The sequence below is a fragment of the Microtus pennsylvanicus genome, chromosome 9 (assembly GCF_037038515.1).
Source record: "Microtus pennsylvanicus isolate mMicPen1 chromosome 9, mMicPen1.hap1, whole genome shotgun sequence".
Lineage (NCBI taxonomy): Eukaryota > Metazoa > Chordata > Mammalia > Rodentia > Cricetidae > Microtus > Microtus pennsylvanicus.
This window is the reverse complement of record NC_134587.1, coordinates 38801167-38822750: the sequence shown is the minus strand read 5'-3', so window position 1 is coordinate 38822750 and position 21584 is coordinate 38801167. Positions and strand designations below refer to the sequence as shown.

Here is a 21584-nt window from a genome sequence, read left to right as displayed (position 1 = left end):
CTCTGGACACTAAGTGATGGTGGGCAGCTGAGTTAGAGTGAGATGCCCAGCTGGTGTGTTGTGGAGATGGGATTCATGCAATGTATGTGCTGAGCTTGGAGATCAGAGGGGCTAGGGGTACAGCTGAGTGTAGAGATTTTGCCTAGCATGCTCTGACCCCCAGTTCAATTCCAAAAACTAGGGCTGGAGAGATGGCTCAGTGGTTAAGAGCATTGCCTGCTCTTCCAAAGGTCCTGAGTTCAATTCCCAGCAACCACATGGTGGCTCACAACCATCTGTAATGAGGTCTGGTGCTCTCTTCTGGCCTGCAGACATACACACAGACAGAATATTGTATGCATAATAAATAAATAAATATTAAAAAAATTATTTAAAAAAAATTCCAAAAACTACAAAAGGAAATGAATGGAAAGAGAGAGGAGCGGCTAGTTCTAGGCAGACTAGAAGAACATGTGTTCATAGAGGCTGAGCAGGGTGAAGAGTATAGACTGGGACATTGTGCAGCGTAGAAGACTGCATCCTGAGGGCTGCCCTGGAATAGCATTCATACAGAAAGACAGCTCTTTCTGTGCATTGGTGGTATAGTGGCGAGCATAGCTGCCTTCCAAAAAGACAGCTCTTTGGATGGTGTTTCATGAGTGACAGATACTAGAAGGTCATGGAAAGTAACTGTGGGATATTGGGGTGCGGTCTCAGAGCCCAGAGTCCTGGGTCTTAGAGCTGTGACTCAGCATGAGGGAGGACCAGCACATCCTGGAGGACTGTGCCCTGTGGTAACTGAAAGCACCTCAGGTGCCCACGAAGGAGAAAATACATTGGCCTGAGAGAAAATAGGAGGCCGGGGCCAAAACCAGCAAGTTAGGACAGCTTTAGAAAGGAATTCTCCTAAATATTTAAAAGGAGCTGCAATTCTGTGTAGCCTGTAGAGAATATATAAGTTTCTCAGTTATTTTATGAGGCTAAAATGTCATTGATAAGAAAAACTAAGTGAGGATATAAGAAAAGAAAAATGTATGTCATGATCACAAACAGGCTAAATCATCCAGAAGAAGACTGAGGTGTCAAATCTAGTCACACTTAAACTTGTCTACGTAAACTAGGTCAGACTGCTCGTATATAATTCCAGCATCAGGAAGGTGAGTCATGAGGATTATGAGTTTGAGGAAAGTCTGGACTCTATGGCAAGGAACACCTCCCTCCCCTCAAAAAGGTAAAACAGAATCATAAAATAATAAGAAACAAAAGAAAAAATTGTATAAATAACTTGCATTCTTCATGGAATACAAGCAAACTTAATGGTAGGGAATCCTTGACTGTGAGTCGTGGTGTTATCCAGGGTATTAGAACATGAGACAAGCGATCCGGCAGGGCAGAGAGACAGGCGTGGGACATTCTAGGAGAGTATACTAGTGTCAGAAGCCTTACTGCAGTAGACTAAGAAAAAAAAAGTAAGATTTGTTTAGAATTGACAATTAAGGAAAATACTCATTAGAAATAAAATATATATGCTGCAATTGCATGTGGCATGGGGAAGTTGGCCACTCATACCGAAGAACGTGAAACTGGGCTGTGAGGTGGCTTCCTGCACAAGAGCACTTGCCACGCAAGCCTGGCAACCTGAGCTCAACTTCCAGGACTCACATAAAGTTAGAGGGAAAACTTCGCTGAAAAGATCTGCCCTCTACATGTATACCGTAGCATGCATGTGCTCCCTCCACGTGTACACTGTAGCATGCATGTGCTCCCTCCACGTGTACACCGTAGCATGCATGTGCTCCCTCCACGTGTACACCATAGCATGCATGTGCTCCCTCCACGTGTACAGCGTAGCATGCATGTGCTCCCTCCACGTGTACACCGTAGCATGCATGTGCTCCCTCCACGTGTACACCGTAGCATGCATGTGCTCCCTTCACGTGTACACCGTAGCATGCATGTGCTCCCTCCACATTACACTGCAGCATGCATGTGCCCCCTCCACATTACACTGCAGCATGCATGTGCCCCTCCACGTGTACACCGTAGCATGCATGTGCTCCCTTCACGTGTACACCGTAGCATGCATGTGCCCCCTCCACATTACACTGCAGCATGCATGTGCCCCCTCCACATTACACTGCAGCATGTGCCCCTCCTCCACATTACACTGCAGCATGCATGTGCCCCTCCTCCACATTATACTGCAGCATGCATGTGCCCCTTACTCTCCTGCTCTCTCACACATGCTAATAATGAATTTAAAATAAAAAAAATATAAGCAGGGTTTCTACATTGTACTTGGTATGAAAATAAGCAAACCTAAAATTTAGTGCATACATTGAGTACTGTGTTATTAACTAAAGGCAAGAAAGACATTAAAGGAAATATAAATGCACAACACAAAGGCTGTGATCAACTAATTTGATTGTGTAAAATAAAGTTTCTGTGCATTGGAAGACACCATTAAAATACTTTTAAAAGTCCAGAGCCAGGGAGCTCTTCCTAGTGTCAGCAAAGCAAAGGATTAGTTTCTAGAATGTACTGAAAACACTTAGGAAACAAAAGAAAAGACCCTGTAGTAGGAGAGGGCTAAGATACAGACCTGTGGTTACAGGAAAGGAAGGCCTGATGAATACGCTAGAAAAATTGTAGTTTTTACTGCCTCCAGGGAGATGCAAATTAAAACCACAGTGACCATCCTTCCCACCTCCCATTGTAGCCAAAATTAAGAAATCATACATCAGAGTTTAGAGAAGGTGTGGTTTTTAGAGGCCCCACCCCACCCCCACCCCGTGCACTGATGGTGGGCGTTGAAGTCATGCTGAACCCTGACTTCCTAACATCCTGCGAAAGCTGCCTAGCCGCACTCTCCTGCTCAGGGGTCCAGATGGGGTCCAGATGTGTGCGAGGTGGCTCAGCAGCACCAGCTGTCATGACAACATGACCCCAACATCAGCGTGCTCATCATGTAGGGACAGTGGAGGAAGTGTGGCTTGGAACCAGGGAAAGCAATTAACACAGAACTAAAAGTGTCAGCATGGATGTGTCGCACAAATGTAATTTTGTGCAGAACACACAAGCTTCAGGGTAATTTGATATTGCTGGATAATATTGTATGCTGTGTAGAAGAAGCTCTCGTGAGATGATAAACGCCAAAGTCAGGAATTGTATTCCTGGTGGGAGGAACAAAACTGGCAAGTCCCATCAGGAGACCTCAGTCCCATTTGGATGTTTACTTTTATTTTAAAAAATTAAAAAAAAATTTAAACCTTGTGTATGTGAATATCTCTGTGTGTAAGTGTGAGTGCCCACAGAGGTCAGAAGAGGGGAACCGGAGTCACGGGCAGTTGTGAACTGCTGCTGTGGGCAGTGGGAACTGAACTCCGGTCCTCTTCTACCAAGTACCAAGCTGTCTTCCCAGCCATGAAAAACCAGTTCTATGAGAAATATAACACTGAACTCAATGACTAGGCTAGGGTATTCACAACCTGGGTCTGGAGAAATGAACTCCATTAAGAGAGAACAGGATAACCATTCCCATAATACACAGGGCTCCAGATGGATTAGAAACTTCTGTGGAAAAATTCCACTTTGCAATGCTCAAATAGAATATCTAACCAGAACAAAGGATAGGAAGTGGGGCAGGGCAGGGTGGGATAAAGGTTTGCTGACGGGGCAAAGGTCACACTTATCCAGTCTGTGAGGGCGGACCTGCGTGGCCAGAGGTGGCAGGAACCTGGGCAGTCAAAGGCCTAGCTTCCGTCGTGTGACACTGGGCAGCTTGTTTCCTCCTCTGACCCTTGCTGTCTGGAGTGAAATGACAGTGTGGCCAGGGTGGCTCCAGACGGCTTTGCCTTCCTGTGCCATCATCCTCTGTTGCCTGGACCTTGGGAATTCCTGTCATCTAAAGATGTGTACATGGGCACACTGCCCGCTGATGTATGTGTGCCTTGATTCAAGCCTATGTTAGTGTGTGTACATTCTCATGTGTACATGTGTGCTGTGTGCTCTTGGGTGTGATACTGATGTCTCCTATGTTTTCCCTCCTGCAGATCCTGACAGGAGAGGACTGGAATGCGGTCATGTATCATGGGATCGAGTCACAAGGTGGCGTCAGCAAAGGCATGTTTTCTTCCTTTTACTTCATCGTCCTGACGTTGTTTGGAAACTGTATCCTTCTTGGGGCTAAATGCGTGTGGTTCAAATTCAGCACGCTTCCTGTGGCCACCTCCTGGCTTCCCCGAGAGGGGCTGGGGTATTTAAGCAGTTCCTTTCAGAATGTGGCTGATGTTCATCCCCAGGGGGCAGAGCCCTGAGTGTGGAGGTGCTGTGTAGGGAAGGGGTGTCTAGAGGTTGGGGAGGGCTGTGTAATTATTACTAGGGGCTCAGGAAACACTCTGAATGACCTTGGAGTCCTTGTAAGAAGGTGTGGATGTGGAATGGGCAGAGAAGAAAAGCTTTCTTCCTCATTAGGTTTAAGGGACTAAGATTTGGCACTGGACTCCCCTGCTGGAAGTAGGGAGTTGCAGAACTTGCCTCTCACCTTTGCTGCAGGCAAGAGATAGGCCTGCAAGTCAGCGGGGAGTGGGGATGTCCACCCTCTGGACCAAGGCAGACCCAGCGGCAGCAGGGACAGTGTGGAGGAGAATTGGGGCAAAGAAGAGTCTGCATGGCTGGTCATGCCTGCCAGGGTGAGGGCTGAAGGAAACAGGTGCGAATGTGGTTTGGATGCACGTGAGATAGGAGCCTTAGCAGGGTTCAGGTTAATATTTTTGTGAACTGCATCTGGCTATCAGACCTCTGGGATTCTAAAGCTGGAGTCCCAGCCTTTGTTAATAGGTCTGTTGGGGCCTGAGAGTTCACAGGCAGGGCCTGATGTGCTGCTCCGGGAGCCATTCCGAGAATGTGGTGGGATGTTGCAGAGCCCAGACACAAGTTATAAGTGGAAGCCAAACTGCTGTGAATTGTTTTCCAGATACCTCTGCAAAGGGGGTTCTTTTATAGCCTAGGATTGGTGTTCCATCCCCTGTCACGAGGGCGATTGGGAACACAGTGAAGGGAGCTACGTGTGGCTCTGGATTCCGAGAGGGAAAGGAAGTGCAGTGTTAGCCTCATGCTGGGCAAAGCAGTGACAGCACACAGCTGTGTTAGTCAGGGCTCTCCAGAGTGACGGAATTTCTAGAATGAATCTTTCTCTATATATACACTGAAAGGAAATTTATTAGAATGACTCACAGGCTGTGGTCCAGCTGATCCAGCAATGGCTGTCTATGATCAGAAAGTTCAAGAATCGAGTAGTTGTTCAGTCCATGAGGCTGGATGCTTCAGCTGGTTTTCAGTAGATGCCAGAATCCCAAAGAAGCAGGTTCTAATGCCAGTGAAGGAACAGAGTTACTAGCAAGGGTGGACAGCAAGTAGACAAAAAGCAAAAGCTTCCTTTGTCCGTGTCCTCATACAGGCTTCCAGCAGAAGGTGTGGCCCAGGTGGGTCCTCCCAGCGCAAGTGATCTGGATTAACAATGAATTTTTCTCAAAGATGCAGATTAGAAATGGATCTTCCTCCTTCACATTAAGCAAAAATGCCTCATAGATGTGCCCTCTATATTTGGGTTTTAGTTAATTCCAGATGTGGTCAAGTTGACACCAAGAATAATCATCACAGTAGGTGAACACTGACATTAGGTCAGGCATATCAGCCATCAGGTCTCTCCCTTCCTGTTCAATTCAGGTGGCTTCTGATGCACTTCTGATACATAGGAATGCAGCCTGTAGCTCTGCCTTGGGCCCGGAAGAGCCTCTAGGCTTGTGTGGTTGGGTTAGTCCATAGTGTAGGTAGTGCTGAGAGGTATCCTGCTGGGTGTCAGCTGGGCTGTGATGTCCTACCCCATGGGTACTGCTAGAGCCCTGAGCAGGCTTGCCTGTAGCAATGCTCTGGGCCATGGGCCCCAGCCAGAAGGCTTGACTTGGGTTGGTTATGGCTGCCAGTTGTTGCTTGGCTGGTTAGAGTCCAGGGCAATAGGGAGAATGGTACTGCCTGGCAAGGGTGAGTCCCCAGGCGTAGGATGGAAAGGGGCCTAAGTCAAGTGAGCCCTGGGCCCTGTGCACAGCCAGGAGACATCAGATGGGGTCTATAACATTTTGGGTTGTCAGGATTAATGCCAGGAAGTGCACTGCCTAGTGTGTTAGCAGTACCAATGGTTGAGATTACTCAGGAGGGTAACCTACATGGGAGGAGCTGAGCAGTAGCAATGATGTCATTACCAAGAACAGTTCCCTTCTGTTGTGAGAAGAGGATTGTGGGAATGGCAGTGACAGAATGACCAGGTCCTGGTGAGATTCAGGGAAGACGCTTATGTTACTCTGGGATCTGGTTCAGGTTTCTCCCCCTGTCTTCATCAGGGTTCCAGTGCTGTGAAGAGACACCATGACCATAGCAACAGTGAAAGGAAGCATTTGATTGGGGTTGGCTTGCAATTTCAGGGGTTTAGCCCCTTGTCATCATGGCCTGGAACATGGTAGCATGCAGGCAGACATGGAGCTGGAGAAAGAGCTGAGAGTGTTACATCTGGGCCAAAGGCAGCAGGAAGCGAGACTCTGGGCCTGGCTTAGCCGCCCGAGACCTCAGAGCCCATCACTAGTGACGTATTCCCTCTGATAAGACTACTTCTCCTAATCCTTTCAAAAATGCCACTCCCTGGTGACTAACTGCTCAAATCTATGTACCTGTGGGGCCATTCTCATTCAAACCACTACACATGCTGTGTAACTGTGGCTCAAGGTATGTCCTCAAGGCATGGTGGTAGCATTCACCATAGGGTTTCAGGGGCCAGTTCAGGGTGGGTACAGTGTTGGGTGCTCAGACCAGTGTTTGTAACCCCCCTCCCATTTCCAGTGTTAGTCAGGGAAGCATGCTGAGGAAGGGTGCCCAGGAATCCACATGAAACAGAAATTTCAGAAAGGGAACTTGGAAGACAGGGAGGTTTTGTGAGCCTGGCTTGGAAACTAGGGCCTGGGAGGTGCTGGTAATGGGTGGATTTGTGGATTAGATTGGGTGGGTTATCTTCACACCCCTAGAAGGTGGCAGAGCCTGTGAAGGCAGGATGTGTTTGTTTCAAGGCTTCTCATACAGACTAGAGAAAAGAAGAACTGGGGCTAGTGGAAGATATCTGTGTATCTTCTGAATGAGTCAAAGGCAAATTGATTGAGCATGACCTTTAATCTTTGGTTCTATTGTGCCATCCCCAAAGATCTAGATGAGAAAAGAGCGTACTCTCTCCCCTCCCCTTTCTCTCTCTCTCTCTCTCTCTCTGTGTAAGTGTGTGTTAGAGAAGGTTGAACCGTGTGAAACTGTAGAGGTGCCATCCAGCTTATGAGAGCAGAGGCCTTGGGGGAGGGGACCTTGTGTGTATGGTACAACAGGGCCCGAATGGGCTGATGGTGTCAGGGAACAGAGACTGGGGACTTGGTAGATAAATGGTTCTTCTGTCTTTCATGGGCCACCGTGGTGGACGGTATAGGACAGTATGTGGGACAGAGGGCTCCCTTCCTTAGCTGGAGCCAACCAGACACCCTGCTGAATGTTTTCCTAGCCATTGCTGTGGACAACCTTGCCAATGCCCAGGAGTTGACCAAGGTATGTAGAAACACCACCTGCAGCCTAGAAGGTTCTAGAAGGTCTGGGACTCAGTACATGTTACCGGATACATGTGGAGTTATGGGGAAGGTCAGATCCTGGGCCAGGGTTCATGTGACTTCAGGGGAGTCTCCTCAAAGTCATGAACAAAGAAACATTAATGAGAGCTCTGGGTACAGAGGATTGCCACCGAAGCAAGGAGGGACATGACTGTAAAGATAGGTTCATGTGAGGAGCTCATGGCTCCTCAGGCTCCTGGAGAAGCTATGGAGGTACAGACTGGCCAGGACTACCCGTGTCACAGAAGTAGAGGGTCCTGAGACAGGCTGATCTGAGCAGGCGTATGACGAGGATGAACAGCGTTCTCAGACAAGATGTATGCATGGGCCCCGGGAAACACTCAGCTCTGAGAGCCGGAAAGGGCAGTGAGAGGACTCCTGGGGTGCTCAGCTCGGCTGGAAGCTGGAGGAGCAGTGGTGGTTCTGTCTGTGCACATCTGTGTCACAGCAGGGCACCTCCTTCTCTAGGTAGAACCCAGCAGGCACCATTCAGTATTCATTTCTTACATACAAGCCCCAGTGGGGGACATGATTATACACATCTCCCTCTGGTTTCCCTCTAGAAGACACCATGCCCTGTCTGGTAGCCCTCAGTCTCGTGTCCTGCTGCCTGCTAGGGAGCTAGGCTGCCTGCTGTCAGCCTTAGAATTGTGTTTTGATTCAAGTTCTGCCTTGAATATGGAGGCTGCTAACATATGCATTCCAAATGTCATGTGTGTGCGTGAACCACGTCTCTGTAGGGTCTGTGTGTTCTCTGCTGCTCAGGTTGGCCCTTGTGCACAGCTCCCAAGTCTGCTGTCCTCAGTGCTATGTCCTCCTCTCTCCGGGTGTGAGGAAGGTGGGTTTAGACGCTCTCAAGGGGGCCTGGCTGATGCAGTGTAGTGGCCGTGAGCTTTCACTTAGCTTCCTCTTCCTGCATACAGTCCTAGGCTGTGTCTGAGGTCTGGGACACCGCTTTGGCTCTGATCCCTGGCTTCCGAGGAATTCCACCAGCTCGCTTGTTTTTTGTCATCAGTCTGGCCAGTGCTGATGATTACAATCCTGGTGTGGCCAGATTCCTGGCTGGAATGCATGGGCTGGGGGGACCCATGCATTTCCAGAGCTGTCCTTGGTGTTAGTGATTCTGGGACACCAGCAACTTTAGTTCCTGTACAGGAACTAAAAACACTTGAGTCCTGATGTCTCTCTCTTCATGTTCTCCTGTGGGTCTTCAGGGATCTGCCTGCATACAGAACTCTGCATGATGGATCCTATACAGGAATCCTCCCGCCTTGGGATTTGAGACCAATGGAGGCCTGTCTGTCTGACCACATGATACTGCCTGGGTTGGACAGGAGCCCTAGAAGAGAGGACTTAGTCCATTCTGTGTTAGCTCCTCACTGCTGTGACAGGAAAGCTAGAGAAGCAGGGTAAATAGGTGGAAAACTTTATTTTGCCTCAGGGTTTGAGAGGGTACAGTTCATTATTGGCTGACTCTGCTGTCCCTAGGTCTGTGGCAAAGTCAAAGGTCATGGCAGAAAGTTGTGGTGCATCAGAGTGCCCCTCTTATTGGTGGCTAGGGAGTAGAGATGGATAGGAAGGGGCCAGATCATAGTATAGCATCTGGTGACATTCCCTAGTGACCTGTGCCTTCCAGCTAGAGCCCATTTCCTAAACAGGGACAAAGCGTTTGACAGATGAGCCTGCAGGGCACTCTGAATAGCCCATCCACACCTGCAAATGTGTTCCAGCACTAATTACTTTTCTGTGGGGTAGAAATAAAGTCAAACTGGATTATTTGTAGATATTTAGGGCGATTTGTATATCCCTTGAAGTGATTAGGGGGGCTCCTTCCCAGGGGGCTATAAATCATGACTGGTCTCTGTCTTTAAAGAGGGCATGGCTGGAAGTGCTCTATGGGGGAACTAGTTAACTCTTCCTTGGACCTGGAGCCTGAGGCTCGTCTCTGTAGAGGAATTTTTCGGACAGTGACTGGGAATTTAGTTGTTTTTTTTTTTTTTGTCATTTGTGTTCCTTAGGCAGATTTGGGCACATTTTGAGGAATGCTAGCTTTCGGGGGAGCTAGGTAGGCCTAGGCTTAGGGGTTTTAAGAAACCCTGGGGGACCCAGTAGTTCAGAAGAACAGTGTGGAGATCTTCCTTCTTGGGTCATGAACTCTTGAGCTAATTGGTTTTGCTTAGTGATCTGGGGCCAACGTCAGAGGGTCTGTCAGCTATTTATTCCTCTTCCTGGACAGGTAACTGCACAAACGTAAGTCCTGTTCCAATGGCAAGTAGCCATGGAATCTGAATGGTTCTGGCGGAGAAACTCAAGGGTGGAATAAGGAAGGTTCTAGTGGGAACAGGAGGAGCTTAGCATCTTGCCCTCATGGGGGAGGCCAACTTTGTTCAAGTGGTTCAGGAGCTCCTAGAAGGACAGGTGGATGGGAAGAGAGACAGATTTGCTGTGACAAACCTGAGGTGCAAGAAAAAAGAAAAATTCGGGTGTTGGCTTTGCACGGTGTAGGGATGGTCAGGGATAAGGCCTGGCTGCAAGCACAGCTGCAGCGGCATTAGCTTGTGGAGCATGCTGCAGGTGGCACAAGCTAGACCACACGGATGCAGTGTCTTGGATACTGTCACTTCTAGCCACAGACAGAAGAATGCTAGGGAGAACTAATCCTGGGTCACAAAGAGCTCCGCCCCTCAGGGCCTGGATGTATGGCTCCAGGGTATGGAGGGCGGGCGAGGCACTAGGCACTCGGAGCAGCCTCAGAGTCAGTTTGTTGTTCACACAGGATGAAGAAGAGATGGAAGAAGCAGCCAACCAGAAGCTCGCTCTCCAGAAGGCCAAAGAAGTGGCTGAAGTCAGCCCCATGTCTGCTGCCAACATCTCCATTGCTGCGTAAGGCTCCCGGGAATGGAGTAGGGGTGGCTTTGGGGAGCAGCAGCGTGAATGTATTCCTCAGAACCCCCTTGTCCAGGGCTGGTGAAGACACAGCCACCCCCCTTGAAAGGAATCCGAGCAGAGGCCTCACTTGAGAATACTTTATGGCTTTCCCAGCCTGAATGTGGGCAGAGTGTGGAGGCATGGCCTTCATGGTGGGTAGGGATAGCTGGGCTTCTGAGTCACTGGACGGTGTCTGGGTGACCCTAGTGCTCCTTTTTTGGCGAAGCCCTGGTTGGGGTCAGGGTACAAGGAGTCTGCGTGCAGATGTCATACATAATTTTCCAGAAATGTACTTTGTGAGACCAAAGGTTCCAGTGGCACCTTGGCAGCCCATCCACTTCCAAAAATGTCCCTGCAAGTGCTTGGCATGGGGGATCTGTGATGAGAAATGGCAGGAGGACTCTGGGAGGACCCAGTCCCCTGCCAGGTACAGTGATGTTATGGGGGCTAAGGACTTTGGGGGCAATTTAGTGTTTAGGAGTCACGGAATTAGGCCCGTGGCCTGGGCATCGGTGAATCTTGGGAGAGCACACCCTGCTGGCAGTGAAGATGCACACTCGCCCTGCCACAGTCAAGGCTGGGCACATGGCCTTGACTCAGCCCCTTGTGGTGACTTACGCCTGCATTGCTAAATTATGTGTTGGAATTGGTTAGTTGTGAATGTTGGCGTTGTGTGTGTGTGCCCAGAGTGGTTCTGTTCCTTCCCGGAGGTCACCAGATAGCATTTTCAGAGCTCTTATCTCTAAGCATAGAGAAAGCATTTGGCCTGGGAGTCGTCAGCCAGAATGGCTGTGGTCCACACAAATGGCTTGTCGACCTCAGTGTTCTGTTCTGGTTTTCGCTGTCTGGCTAGTTCAGTTACTAACTAGCTGGCTAGTTTAATTCAACAGTTTGATCCTGAGGTTGACGAGACCTGGCAGCTGTCCCTCCTTGTGTCCTTCTCCTGAGCTCTGTGAGCTGCTGGTGCTCTGTCGTTCAGAGGATGGCATGATGAGCTCCCAGCCTCATGTGGACCTGCGGCATGTGTGATGTTCTTTTTAGCACGTGCCTTCTCTGCTCTTCCTGGATGTGAGCGCTCTTGCTGCCTTGAGGGCCACCATTCCCGGAGGTGTTCCTGTCTAGACTAATACCTGGGGAAGTGAGTCTAGGTCCTTGACATAACCCAGAAGAAACTGCCCAGACATCCCCGCCCCCGTCCCTGCGTGGAGACACTGTGGCAGATGGGGAGTATCTCCAAGAATGGGACATGTACTGCAGTATATAGTAGTGTGGTGTGACCAGAGATTCTGGGGAATTGGCCACACAGGGTGAGGCCTTGCCTGGGTGCATGGTACTGAGTGTAGGGGCTATTGGCTGTTGACTCTTGCCACTCATGCTAAGAGGGCGCTGTATGTGAGTTCCCTCTTGTTTGCTGCCAGACTGGGGAGAGAGACTGTGGCTGTCGAGAATCTCTCGTCTTGGCAGTGTTCCTCACAGCTGTGTCTCCTGGGGTGTTGTGTGGCTGCTGAAGGGCCCTCGGTATGCATGGTGATCGAGGCCTTCTGCACTCTGGGTAGCATGACAGGTGACTCCAGGATTGCTGGGGCGAGGTGCAGTCCTGTGTATCCTCGGGTGGAAGCTCCTAAGGAGCAGGACACTAAAGTGGGGGACATCTTCCTGCTCCCCGCTGTGACTCCTCATCTTTGCCTGCTCTTCTAGGCACACACACACACACACACACACACACACGGAATCGCTCTCACGTCGTACATAGTCTTGCACTTGCAATATTACATGTTCTTACACACATTCACACATATGTTTGTAATCTCCCATTCACAATTTTACACACTCAGAATCTCACACTCACAAGTCCTATGTTCTGCTCACAGTCTCACACTCATGGCTGCTCTGTCAGCAGCATTGTAATGCACTTACATGCCTGTTCACGCTTGTGTGAAGGTGAACTCTTTCTAGGTTGCACTGTAAAGATTTCGGCCTTTAGAAAGGGGCACTGGAGACCTTCCTGGCCGTCCCTGTGAAGCCAGCGGGAAAGGAAATGACTGAAAAGGGATTTTTGCTTTCTCTGTTTTTGGAAAACCTTTTACACGTCACTTGGAAGTGGCTGCATTAGTCACATGGAAGGTGGGATAGTGACATAGCCGGATTCTTTCCTGGGAGGCGGGGGAGGCACTGTGACCTGGAAGCCATGAGACTTGGGTTTGGGAACTGAGGGTCTAGGAGCAGAGACTTGGTGCTTGTGGGGAAGGCAGGTGAGGTAGGTGGCAGGGCCTGGATAGCCCCACATGTAAGGGTGCTTTTGCCTCCTGTGTTTGCCACGTGCTCATCGGAGGCCCACAGCTTTAGGGCAGCCTGCCTGGGTCTGGGTGTGGCTGTAACTCTTCCCAGACCACTCCCTCTTAGGGCTGTGTGGACCAGGCCGTGGTGATGAATGGTCCCAGAGAGAACTCTATCTTGTCTTCCAGCTGTGTAGGGTCTGCTGGTTCAGTTCAGGCTCATTTGTCTGCACATGGAGAATTGGTTCTCAGCTTCTCTTGAGCCCCGGCCTTGGCCAGTGCCTGTCTGGTGGATGCATCGCTAGCCTTCTGCCAGATGTGCACTGCAGCCCGCACCTGCACCGACCTGGTGCCCAAGTGTCACTTGTGTCTCAGAACGTTCTCTGGTTTGCTCACTCCTGTTTATGTTTTGTTTCTTGCATGTGCAGTTTTGTAAAGCAAACTCGAGGTACTGTATCTCGCAGCTCATCTGTCTCCAGCGTAAACTCACCGTGAGTGGTTCTGCTATGATTCTCCATCTGTGACTCATGATGACTGTGTGCGCACACCTTCCCTCCACACCTGACTGCTTCCCCCAGTCATTTGCTTCATGGGCAGCTCCAGCCCAGCCTTCTGTGGGAATGGTGGGCTTGTTGCCTGTTGTCCCCAAGTCCTACTCACAGGCCCAGATCTTTCTGAGCTTGGCCTTCCTCTCCCTTCTGGTCTCTGTCCTTTTGTCTGCTGTTTGTCTGTGTGCAATCTCTCTGGTACCTTGAATATGTCTACTTCTTGGATAGAGTGGAGCTCTGTGGACTTCTTCACAGAAGACGTACTTTATAGGTCTTCTGTGCTTTTCATGAAGTCCTGTGCACAGGGGTGGCAGAGAGGGTTCTTGGAGACATTCCTTGGCTCCTCCTAGCCCCTCCTTACTTCGGGGAGATTATGTAGGTTATTCTGAGGCAGCCCTTGTTTTAACATGAGCAAAGCTCCTATAGAGCCAAGGGAGTGCTAAAACTCCTGATTGGGAGCTGAGGGCCTGGGAGCAGAATGGGGACCCATATTCTGCTCACAGGGGAAGAAAGGAAGGCAAGTAGCTGATCAAGTTGGCTTTCATGGTGGTGACATTAGCCTGGCTGAGTCACTCTTCCTGGGAGATGTGATTCTGGTTCTTCCCTCAAGGATGGGGCCAGGACCTGTAAGTGACAGTCCCCTGTTTCCCTCCTGGAAAACCAAGCTCCCAGGGGAGGTGCTGGTACTATCTTCTGCCAGTGTCTTCTCATGTTAGAGAAGGAACATTTGTAGTTGGGCCCCTGCGTGGAGAGTCAGGTAGCCCCTGTGTCTGGTGGCCGCTTTGTGTGCCTTCTCAACAACAGCATAGAGCAATCTGGGTCTTCTCACAAGTGTGAGATGCCGCCAGATGTTGGGGCCCTTGTGTCTGGTAGGATGAGAAAGGCTGTTGGGTCCTCAGTAACTTCCATGTGGCAGAAGTGAGGTGTCAGTTGGACATACCTGCCAGGTATGGCTGGGAGCAGGACCTCACGAGAGCAGCTCTTCCCCATGGCTCCTTAGAGAGCCCCGTTCAGGTGGGTTCTGCCTGAATTATGCTGCCGGCCATGTGGCCATCTAAGTCAGCAAGCAGTTTGCCTTTCAAGAGAGGATCTTGAATTGTTTGTGAAGTTTTTAAGAGGAACAGAGTGAGGTGTCTGTCCTAGCTGCAATGGGCAGAGGTCAAAGAAAAGCTCTGGAGAGTGACCAGGGCAGGGGCAAGATGGCTCAGATGTACAGAATGAGACTCAGGAATCTGTCCCAGGAGGAGCGCAGTAGTCTCTACAGGCTTGTGATGAGATAAAAGCAGCCTGGTGTTATTAGGTCCCAGAGCATGGGGCTGGGGGACTCTAGCAGCCAGCAGAGGTGAGTGGGTGGCCCTTGCTCAGCTAGTTGGTTCATTGTTCAGTGTTTGAGGGGCCACTGCCAGCCCAGCGATGCCCTTCAGTCCCACAGGCACCCTGTATTCCTTCTGTACTGATGTGGTTCCTGAGAGAGGGTCGTACCTGGGGCAAGGCTAGGGCTGAGTGAGCCTGGTCCTGCCTGTACCACATGCACCCATCGCCTTCATTGTCCGCCTTTCACAGCAGAGAACCGTGATGCTGCCCTCCGCCCAAAGGCTCCCGTGAGCCCGCCAGCTCTGCTGTGAGCCACCCGGCTCTGCTGATCAGGGGCTCAGGATCCAGGGCCATCTTGGTGTGTTGGACTGATTGAGAAGCCCAAGGTAGTGAGCAGACATCAGTCCTCCCAAGATTCTTGAAGATGGGCGCATATCTTCAGGCCCTCTTCCTTTTCTTGCCTTCCAGTGTGGTACAGAGATGAACTGTACCAGGGACAAGGAAGCTCTGTGGGAATTCTTGGAACAGGGATATCACGGTGGTGATACCTCGGCCTCGGCGAGGACAAGTAGTAGCCGAGGTCCTGAACTAGCAGATGCTGCTTGTCCTGTCAGCCTCACCAAGGCTCACTAGGGGTGGAGGCACAGATTCTATTGCTCTTTAGCTCTCAGACTTGCCAGCTGCTGGCTCCTCTCAGGAGAGAAAGGGTAAGATTTGCTGTCCTTCCTCTAACCGGTCTATTCCAGTGACTGGGCTGGTCCCCGGGGCACAGTTTGCACCTGTGTTTTGACGCAATTGAAGTTGACTGAGAGATTGTGTGTTCTTCAGGCACTCCTTCCCTTCCGCCCCGTATGCATGTGAACCTCACTCCATCAGTGACTAACTATGGGCCCCGAGCAGGTCATGCCCTCTTTCTAGGCTCAGTGGCCATCCTTATGGAAGGTACCTGCCCTTGAGGAAGTAATAAAGGCTGTACGAAGGGGACATAGAGCCCAGAGCACTGGTACTGTCGCTGTTACTGTTAGTGATGCCACAGATATGGCCAGGATTACCCAGAAGCCTCCAGAGATGGAAGGATGAGGTTAGAGCCTCAGATGAGGTCTCTACTTGGCAGTGGTGGGACTGGGGCCACATCCTTTGATGCTCTTACTCAGAACCCAGACTGGAAGCGAGCTCCCTGTTTTAGATGTGGGAACGGAAGATGTCTGGGCCAGCAAGTTTTCAATGAAGATGAGGCCCTTCATTGTTTAGTAAGGACTGGACCAGACTGAAATCCTACCCCCGTGGCTGGAGGATTTCAAGGGTACGCCTGACTCTCAGTGGAGTATGAGGCTCCTTACAGAGTAAGGGACAAGGGGGCATTGGTGGCTGTGAAACACGGTTTTCTGAGCTCCAGACATGATTTCCGCTCCTTGTAATTGGTTGAGCCAAATAGTGGGGGCTTCCAGAATGTTTCAAAATGCAGCAGAAACTGTGCTCACAACAGGGCCACATGCTCCCTTGGGAGGTACGGTGGGTAAGTGCCTCTAGACGTGTCCATTTGACTGGCCTCTCCTGGACCAGCTCCCAAGGCAGGCTGTAGGGGTGCCTCCATCAATTCTTCTTGGTTTGCAAGATGGTCTCCCTTTCCATTTTGCCTTCCTGGCTAGCTTCCCATTTACCTTGAAATTCTGTTTACCCACTCATGCTGGTACCTGGCATCCCCTTGCGCCCTTTAGACTCCGGGCCATTGTCCTCCTGCTAGAGTGGAGTCTAGAAGGACACTGACAGGCTAGCTAAACTGTGCCTCCCTCTAACCCTTCCCCTATCAACAACAGCAGAGGTCTTTAAGACTGGTTACCTCTCCTTCCCTATCCCTACATCCCTCCATCGCTTGTGTTCATCTGCGGTTTCCCTGTGAGGCAGAGATAAGCCAGCCGGTGACACTCATGACAGTCTCCCCGCAGCAGGCAGCAGAACTCGGCCAAGGCGCGCTCAGTGTGGGAGCAGCGGGCCAGTCAGCTAAGGCTCCAGAACCTGCGTGCCAGCTGTGAGGCACTGTACAGCGAGATGGACCCCGAGGAGCGCCTGCGTTATGCCAGCACGCGCCATGTGAGGCCAGACATGAAGACGCACATGGACCGGCCCCTAGTGGTGGAGCCTGGCAGGGATGGCTTGCGGGGACCTGTGGGGAACAAGTCAAAGCCCGAGGGCACTGAGGTCCCTGAAAGTGTAGACCCACCGCGCAGGCACCACCGGCACCGTGACAGGGACAAGACCTCAGCCACGGCCCCTGCTGGCGGTGAACAGGACAGGACAGACTGTCCAAAGACCGAAAACACGGAGACAGGGGCCAGGGAGGAACGTCCGCGCCCACGGCGCAGTCACAGCAAGGAGGCTGCAGGGCCTGAAGTGCAAGCTCGCAGTAACAGGCGCCACCACCGGCGTGGCTCCCCAGAGGAGGAGGCCACTGAGCGCGAGCCCCGGCGCCACCGTGCCCACCGGCATGCACAGGAATCGGGCAAGGAGGGCACTGCACAGGTGCTGGCACCCAAGGGCGAGCGACGCGCACGACATCGAGGCCCTCGCACGGGCCCCCGTGAGGCAGAAAACAGCGAGGAGCCCACACGCCGGCACCGTGCAAGGCATAAGGGGCCATCAACACTTGAGCCCCCAGAGAAGGAGGCTGCAGAGAAGGAGAGCAACATGGCGGAAGGGGATAAGGAAACCAGAAACCACCAGCCCAAGTATGTAAGAGGCAGAGTATGGTGGGGTGGGGTGGGGTGGTTAGTAGCCCTTATGCAAATAATAGGGAAAGGGACTCTGCCGGGCTGCACCTGTTGTCACCTCACACCCCCATTCCCAATTCTCCTTTCTGTAAAATCCCTGTGGCAACCAATGTGTACTCAGCGACACCCAGGAAGGGACAAAGGACTTAGGGAGAAACTGGAGACACTGGGAACACACTGACCTGGGAAAGAGCGGAGCATCCAGGAGAAGGGAAAATTGGGGAGGACGCTGGGAGAGGAGACACGAACAAGGTTGCTGGCTGACTTTATAAAAAGCAGACCAGAGGGTACTGGCCTGCTTTTTGGCTCTGACTCTTCAAGAGACCTGGAGGCTGGAGGTTGAGGCTGAAGCCCCCATCTTTGTGCTTGCCCACTGGCTGCCAGAAACCAGGTTAGGCACAGCTGGAGGCTGTTGTTGAGGGTCAGCCTAACGGAGAGCACTGGGTGGGGTGGGGTGGGGTGGGGTGGGGTGGGGCTCTAGGGTGTCCTAGGGAAATGGCCTTCAGACTGCTTCGTTCTGCAAGGGGGTTTGATCCACATAACTGTAACACCAATAGTGCCCGGCTCTGTTAAAAGCAGATGGGTCAGCTCCATACCCTCCTTCTAGACTGCGAGATAACCTAAGTGTGTAGTAACAAACTACGCAAAACACAGGAGAGCTGCTCGCCCAAGCTTTACTTGCCTTGCGTAAAGGGGTAGCCATAAGGAGCTGGGTCTCACCTACTGCATCAGACTAATGGGCATTTTGGTTTTAGGGAACCTCACTGTGATCTGGAGACTGTTGCGGTTACAGGTGTGGGCCCTCTGCACATGCTGCCCAGCACCTGTCTCCAGAAAGTGGAGGAACAACCGGAAGATGCAGACAACCAGCGTAACGTCACCCGGATGGGCAGTCAGCCTTCAGACCCCAGCACCACAGTGCGCGTCCCAGTGACACTGACAGACCCTCCCGGGGAGACCTCTGTAGCTCCCAGTGAGTATCTCCCTGTACCAATGGCAGGTCCGGATGGGCAGTCAGCCTTCAGACCCCAGCACCACAGTGCGCGTCCCAGTGACACTGACAGACCCTCCTGGGGAGACCTCTGTAGCTCCCAGTGAGTATCTCCCTGTACCAATGGCAGGTCCAGCTCTCCCCATTCCTGCTGCTCCGTGTCAGTGGCTGGGCATCCAGCTTGCCTCTCTGAATTTTCTCCGTGATGGAGAGAAAGTTCTTTGCTATCAGTATCTGGCCTTTGATATCTCTTGGCTTTCCGTTGCCCTTCAGGCAGGTGGATGTTAAATACCTTTGTCCCTCCTCCAAAAAAATCTTTTTACATTGCTGGCTACGCCAGGCTCAGTGTCAGAGTGCTGAGAATACAGTGCAAGGTGGAAAGACCACAAAATCTTCATCTTGTGTCGCTTGACTAGTGCTGGTGGCGGGCAGGACCAGGATCTCAGCTGTCATCACCTATTCACTGCTTCTATACCCTTGCCCTAAGCCCCACCCCCTTGTCTGACTTGCTCTCTTCCCTTGCTCATTCCTGTGTGTGTGAAACCAGAAAGGAGCATGCGGTGAGAGCCCAGTGAACAGGCGTGTAGTAAGAAGAAACTTGCAGGTGACCGGTGTGGCCCTTGCCAGGACAGATGCTAGAGCGGAAGAAATCATTCCAGGGAGAGAGACAGGGCCTAAGGAAGGCCAGGGACGTACTGAGCTCTGCGGTAGAGCATGTAAGCTGTATACCGCGTGCCCACACATACCTGCAGTCCATCACACACGCTGGGAAGACCGTGCTGGAGGCTGGTAGTCTTTAGCTCTTTAGCCACTGGTTTCTCTGAGCTTCCAATGAGGAAAACTTGATCTTGGCCCATTCTTGTTTCACTGGCCATGCCTACAGATGGGTCTGTCTTCCTAGCCCCTCCTTTGTTCCTCTGTACAGTAGCCTGGGACTGAGCCCGGGGACCCCCTGGGATTTGGTCCACAGTTGGCTCCATCCATGCTGGCAGCCACAGACCATGTATCAGAATGGCACATACTTGGACATGCAGCACACAGATTTTCAGGTTAACTTTTAAAAAAGAACAAGTTTTATCATCATGCACTTAAGGAGTTTTGTGGCTTGGTAGTTGGTTTCTTACCACGCTGAAGTTCCACTGTTGGGGTGTAGCACAGCTGTCTGTGCACCTGTCAAGGGTGTTTCAGTTACTTTCTATTTGGGTGGTTATAAGCAGACACACGTGTTCGGGGTTCGTGTTGGTGTACTTTGGGAGTGCACACCTAAGCATGATTGTGAAGTTGTATGTGATAAGACTGTGTTGGGGTTTATGTGAACCCCAGACTGTCTTTTCAGTGTGGCGGTGCTAGCTACATCCCCATTAGCGGCTGACGCTCTCGCTGCTTCACATCTTTCTGAACCTTGTGTTACCAGTGCTTTGGATTCTAGTTGTTCTAATGAAATGTGTAGTAGAGTTTGTTTACCTTGGCAACTTCCTAATGATGTACGATTTTTATTATGGTTACTTGGCAACTGTGCATCTTCTAAGGTGAGATTTTTATTCAGGTCTTTGCCAATTTTTAAATTTCTTTGTTTAATAATTATTAACTTTCAAGATCTACACATACACATATGGATTTACTTATTTTTATTTTCTGTGTGGATGTTTTGCCCGATGTATGCTTATGCACCATGTGCATTCCTGGTGCTGGTGGAGTCAGAAGAGAGCTCCAGAAACCCTGTAATTGGAGTTAGAGACCGTCATGAGCTGCCATGGGGGTGCTGGCTGCTGAGCCCAGGCCCTCTGCAAGAGCAGGAAGTGCTCTTAACCACTGACCTGTCCCTCCAGCACCTCTTTCAATATTTTCCACAGAGGTCTTTTATCAAATGTTTTTAATAAGTATTTTCTCCTGGTCTCTGGCTTGGATTTTTAGTGTCTGAATGCCTGGTATATATATATATATATTTTTTATTTTCTTCCTTAGACAGAGTCTCACTCTGTAGCTCAGACACTGAACTCTGTCTTGGGAGTGCCAAAATTGCAAGTGTTCAGTACAAGCTTCTCTGTCTGGTGTTTGTGGTTATCCCTTTTGGGGTTAATCTGATGCCTGTCATTACTTCTGCTAGAAGAAAAAAAAATCTAGATTATTGATTCTTAATTTTTTATATATTTATTATTTATCCTATTTCTCTAACTCTTCAAATCAGGCATTAGTTTTAATGTCAATTCTTTATGGTTGTTTTCTATAATACATTATCAAAACTTCTGTGAGTGAGTGTGTCTCTCTTCCAAGTTTTTGATCTCTCATAAATCTGATAGCATTGGTGAAAACATCCAGGTTACTGGGTACCCTGGCCTTGTTTCATCTGCACTGAGGTAAAAGTTCTGACCTGAGACCTGTGCAGAAACATATATTTCTAGTATACATTAATTCCTATTTGAGTAGATTTTTTTGCCTGTCCACAGAGTTAAATTTGGTTAAGTCTTTCCAGCATCTCTTATATGTGGAGATATATAGAAGTGGGCTTCAGATCTGGACCTGTCTATGCGATGTCGGAATATACCTCAATTGGTCATTATTTCTTAGCATTCTATTTTTCTGGTATAAAAATAGAATGAGCTACGTCTGATAATAAATAAAAACTGTGGTAGCCACTGAAGGAGCCTGCATCCTCTGAGTGGAGACTTCTGTGTGGGTTTTTACAAGTTGGACAGTGAGTTCCTGATAAGGAGACTTGGTGAATATGGGCTCTTTCCAGAGGTTGGGGGTCAAGTAGCTGTAGGTCTTGGAGATGACATCAAAGGTGGCCTTGGAGAGGTCGCCAAAGTAACAGTACAGCCCTAACTCAGTGTTTCTCAGCTTGTGGGTCGTGACCCCTTTGGGGTTACATTTCAGCTGTCCTGCATGTCAGATATTTACATTATGATTCATTAAAGTAGTAAAATTACAGTCATGAAGTAGCAAGGAAATAATTTTATGGTTGGGCGTCACTGCAGCATGAGGAACTGCACTAAAGGGTCGTAGTGTAAGAAGGGTGAGGACCACTGGCCTTACTGGTGTGTAGCAGTTGTCAATGTCGGTCAGCAGCAGCAGCTTCCTGGACAGAG

The 21584-nt window shown here is 50.3% G+C and overlaps 1 protein-coding gene across 11 annotated transcripts in view; it reads left to right on the top strand.

Annotated features, from left to right (window-relative positions):
• The window catches only part of Cacna1b (calcium voltage-gated channel subunit alpha1 B), a 155354-nt gene that overhangs the window by 64828 nt on the left and 68942 nt on the right, over window positions 1-21584 (top strand). For 6 of the 11 annotated variants that reach the window (XM_075985324.1, XM_075985332.1, XM_075985325.1 and 3 more), the window contains exons 16-21: window positions 4032-4149; window positions 7544-7611; window positions 10447-10553; window positions 13303-13365; window positions 16686-17462; window positions 18260-18477. In XM_075985324.1, coding sequence (XP_075841439.1) covers window positions 4032-4149; window positions 7544-7611; window positions 10447-10553; window positions 13303-13365; window positions 16686-17462; window positions 18260-18477 — 1351 coding nt within the window. Of the gene's footprint in view, window positions 1-4031; window positions 4150-7543; window positions 7612-10446; window positions 10554-13302; window positions 13366-16682; window positions 17463-18259; window positions 18478-21584 lie in introns of all 11 variants that reach the window. The other 5 variants (XM_075985330.1, XM_075985331.1, XM_075985329.1 and 2 more) reach the window with 2 other exon arrangements.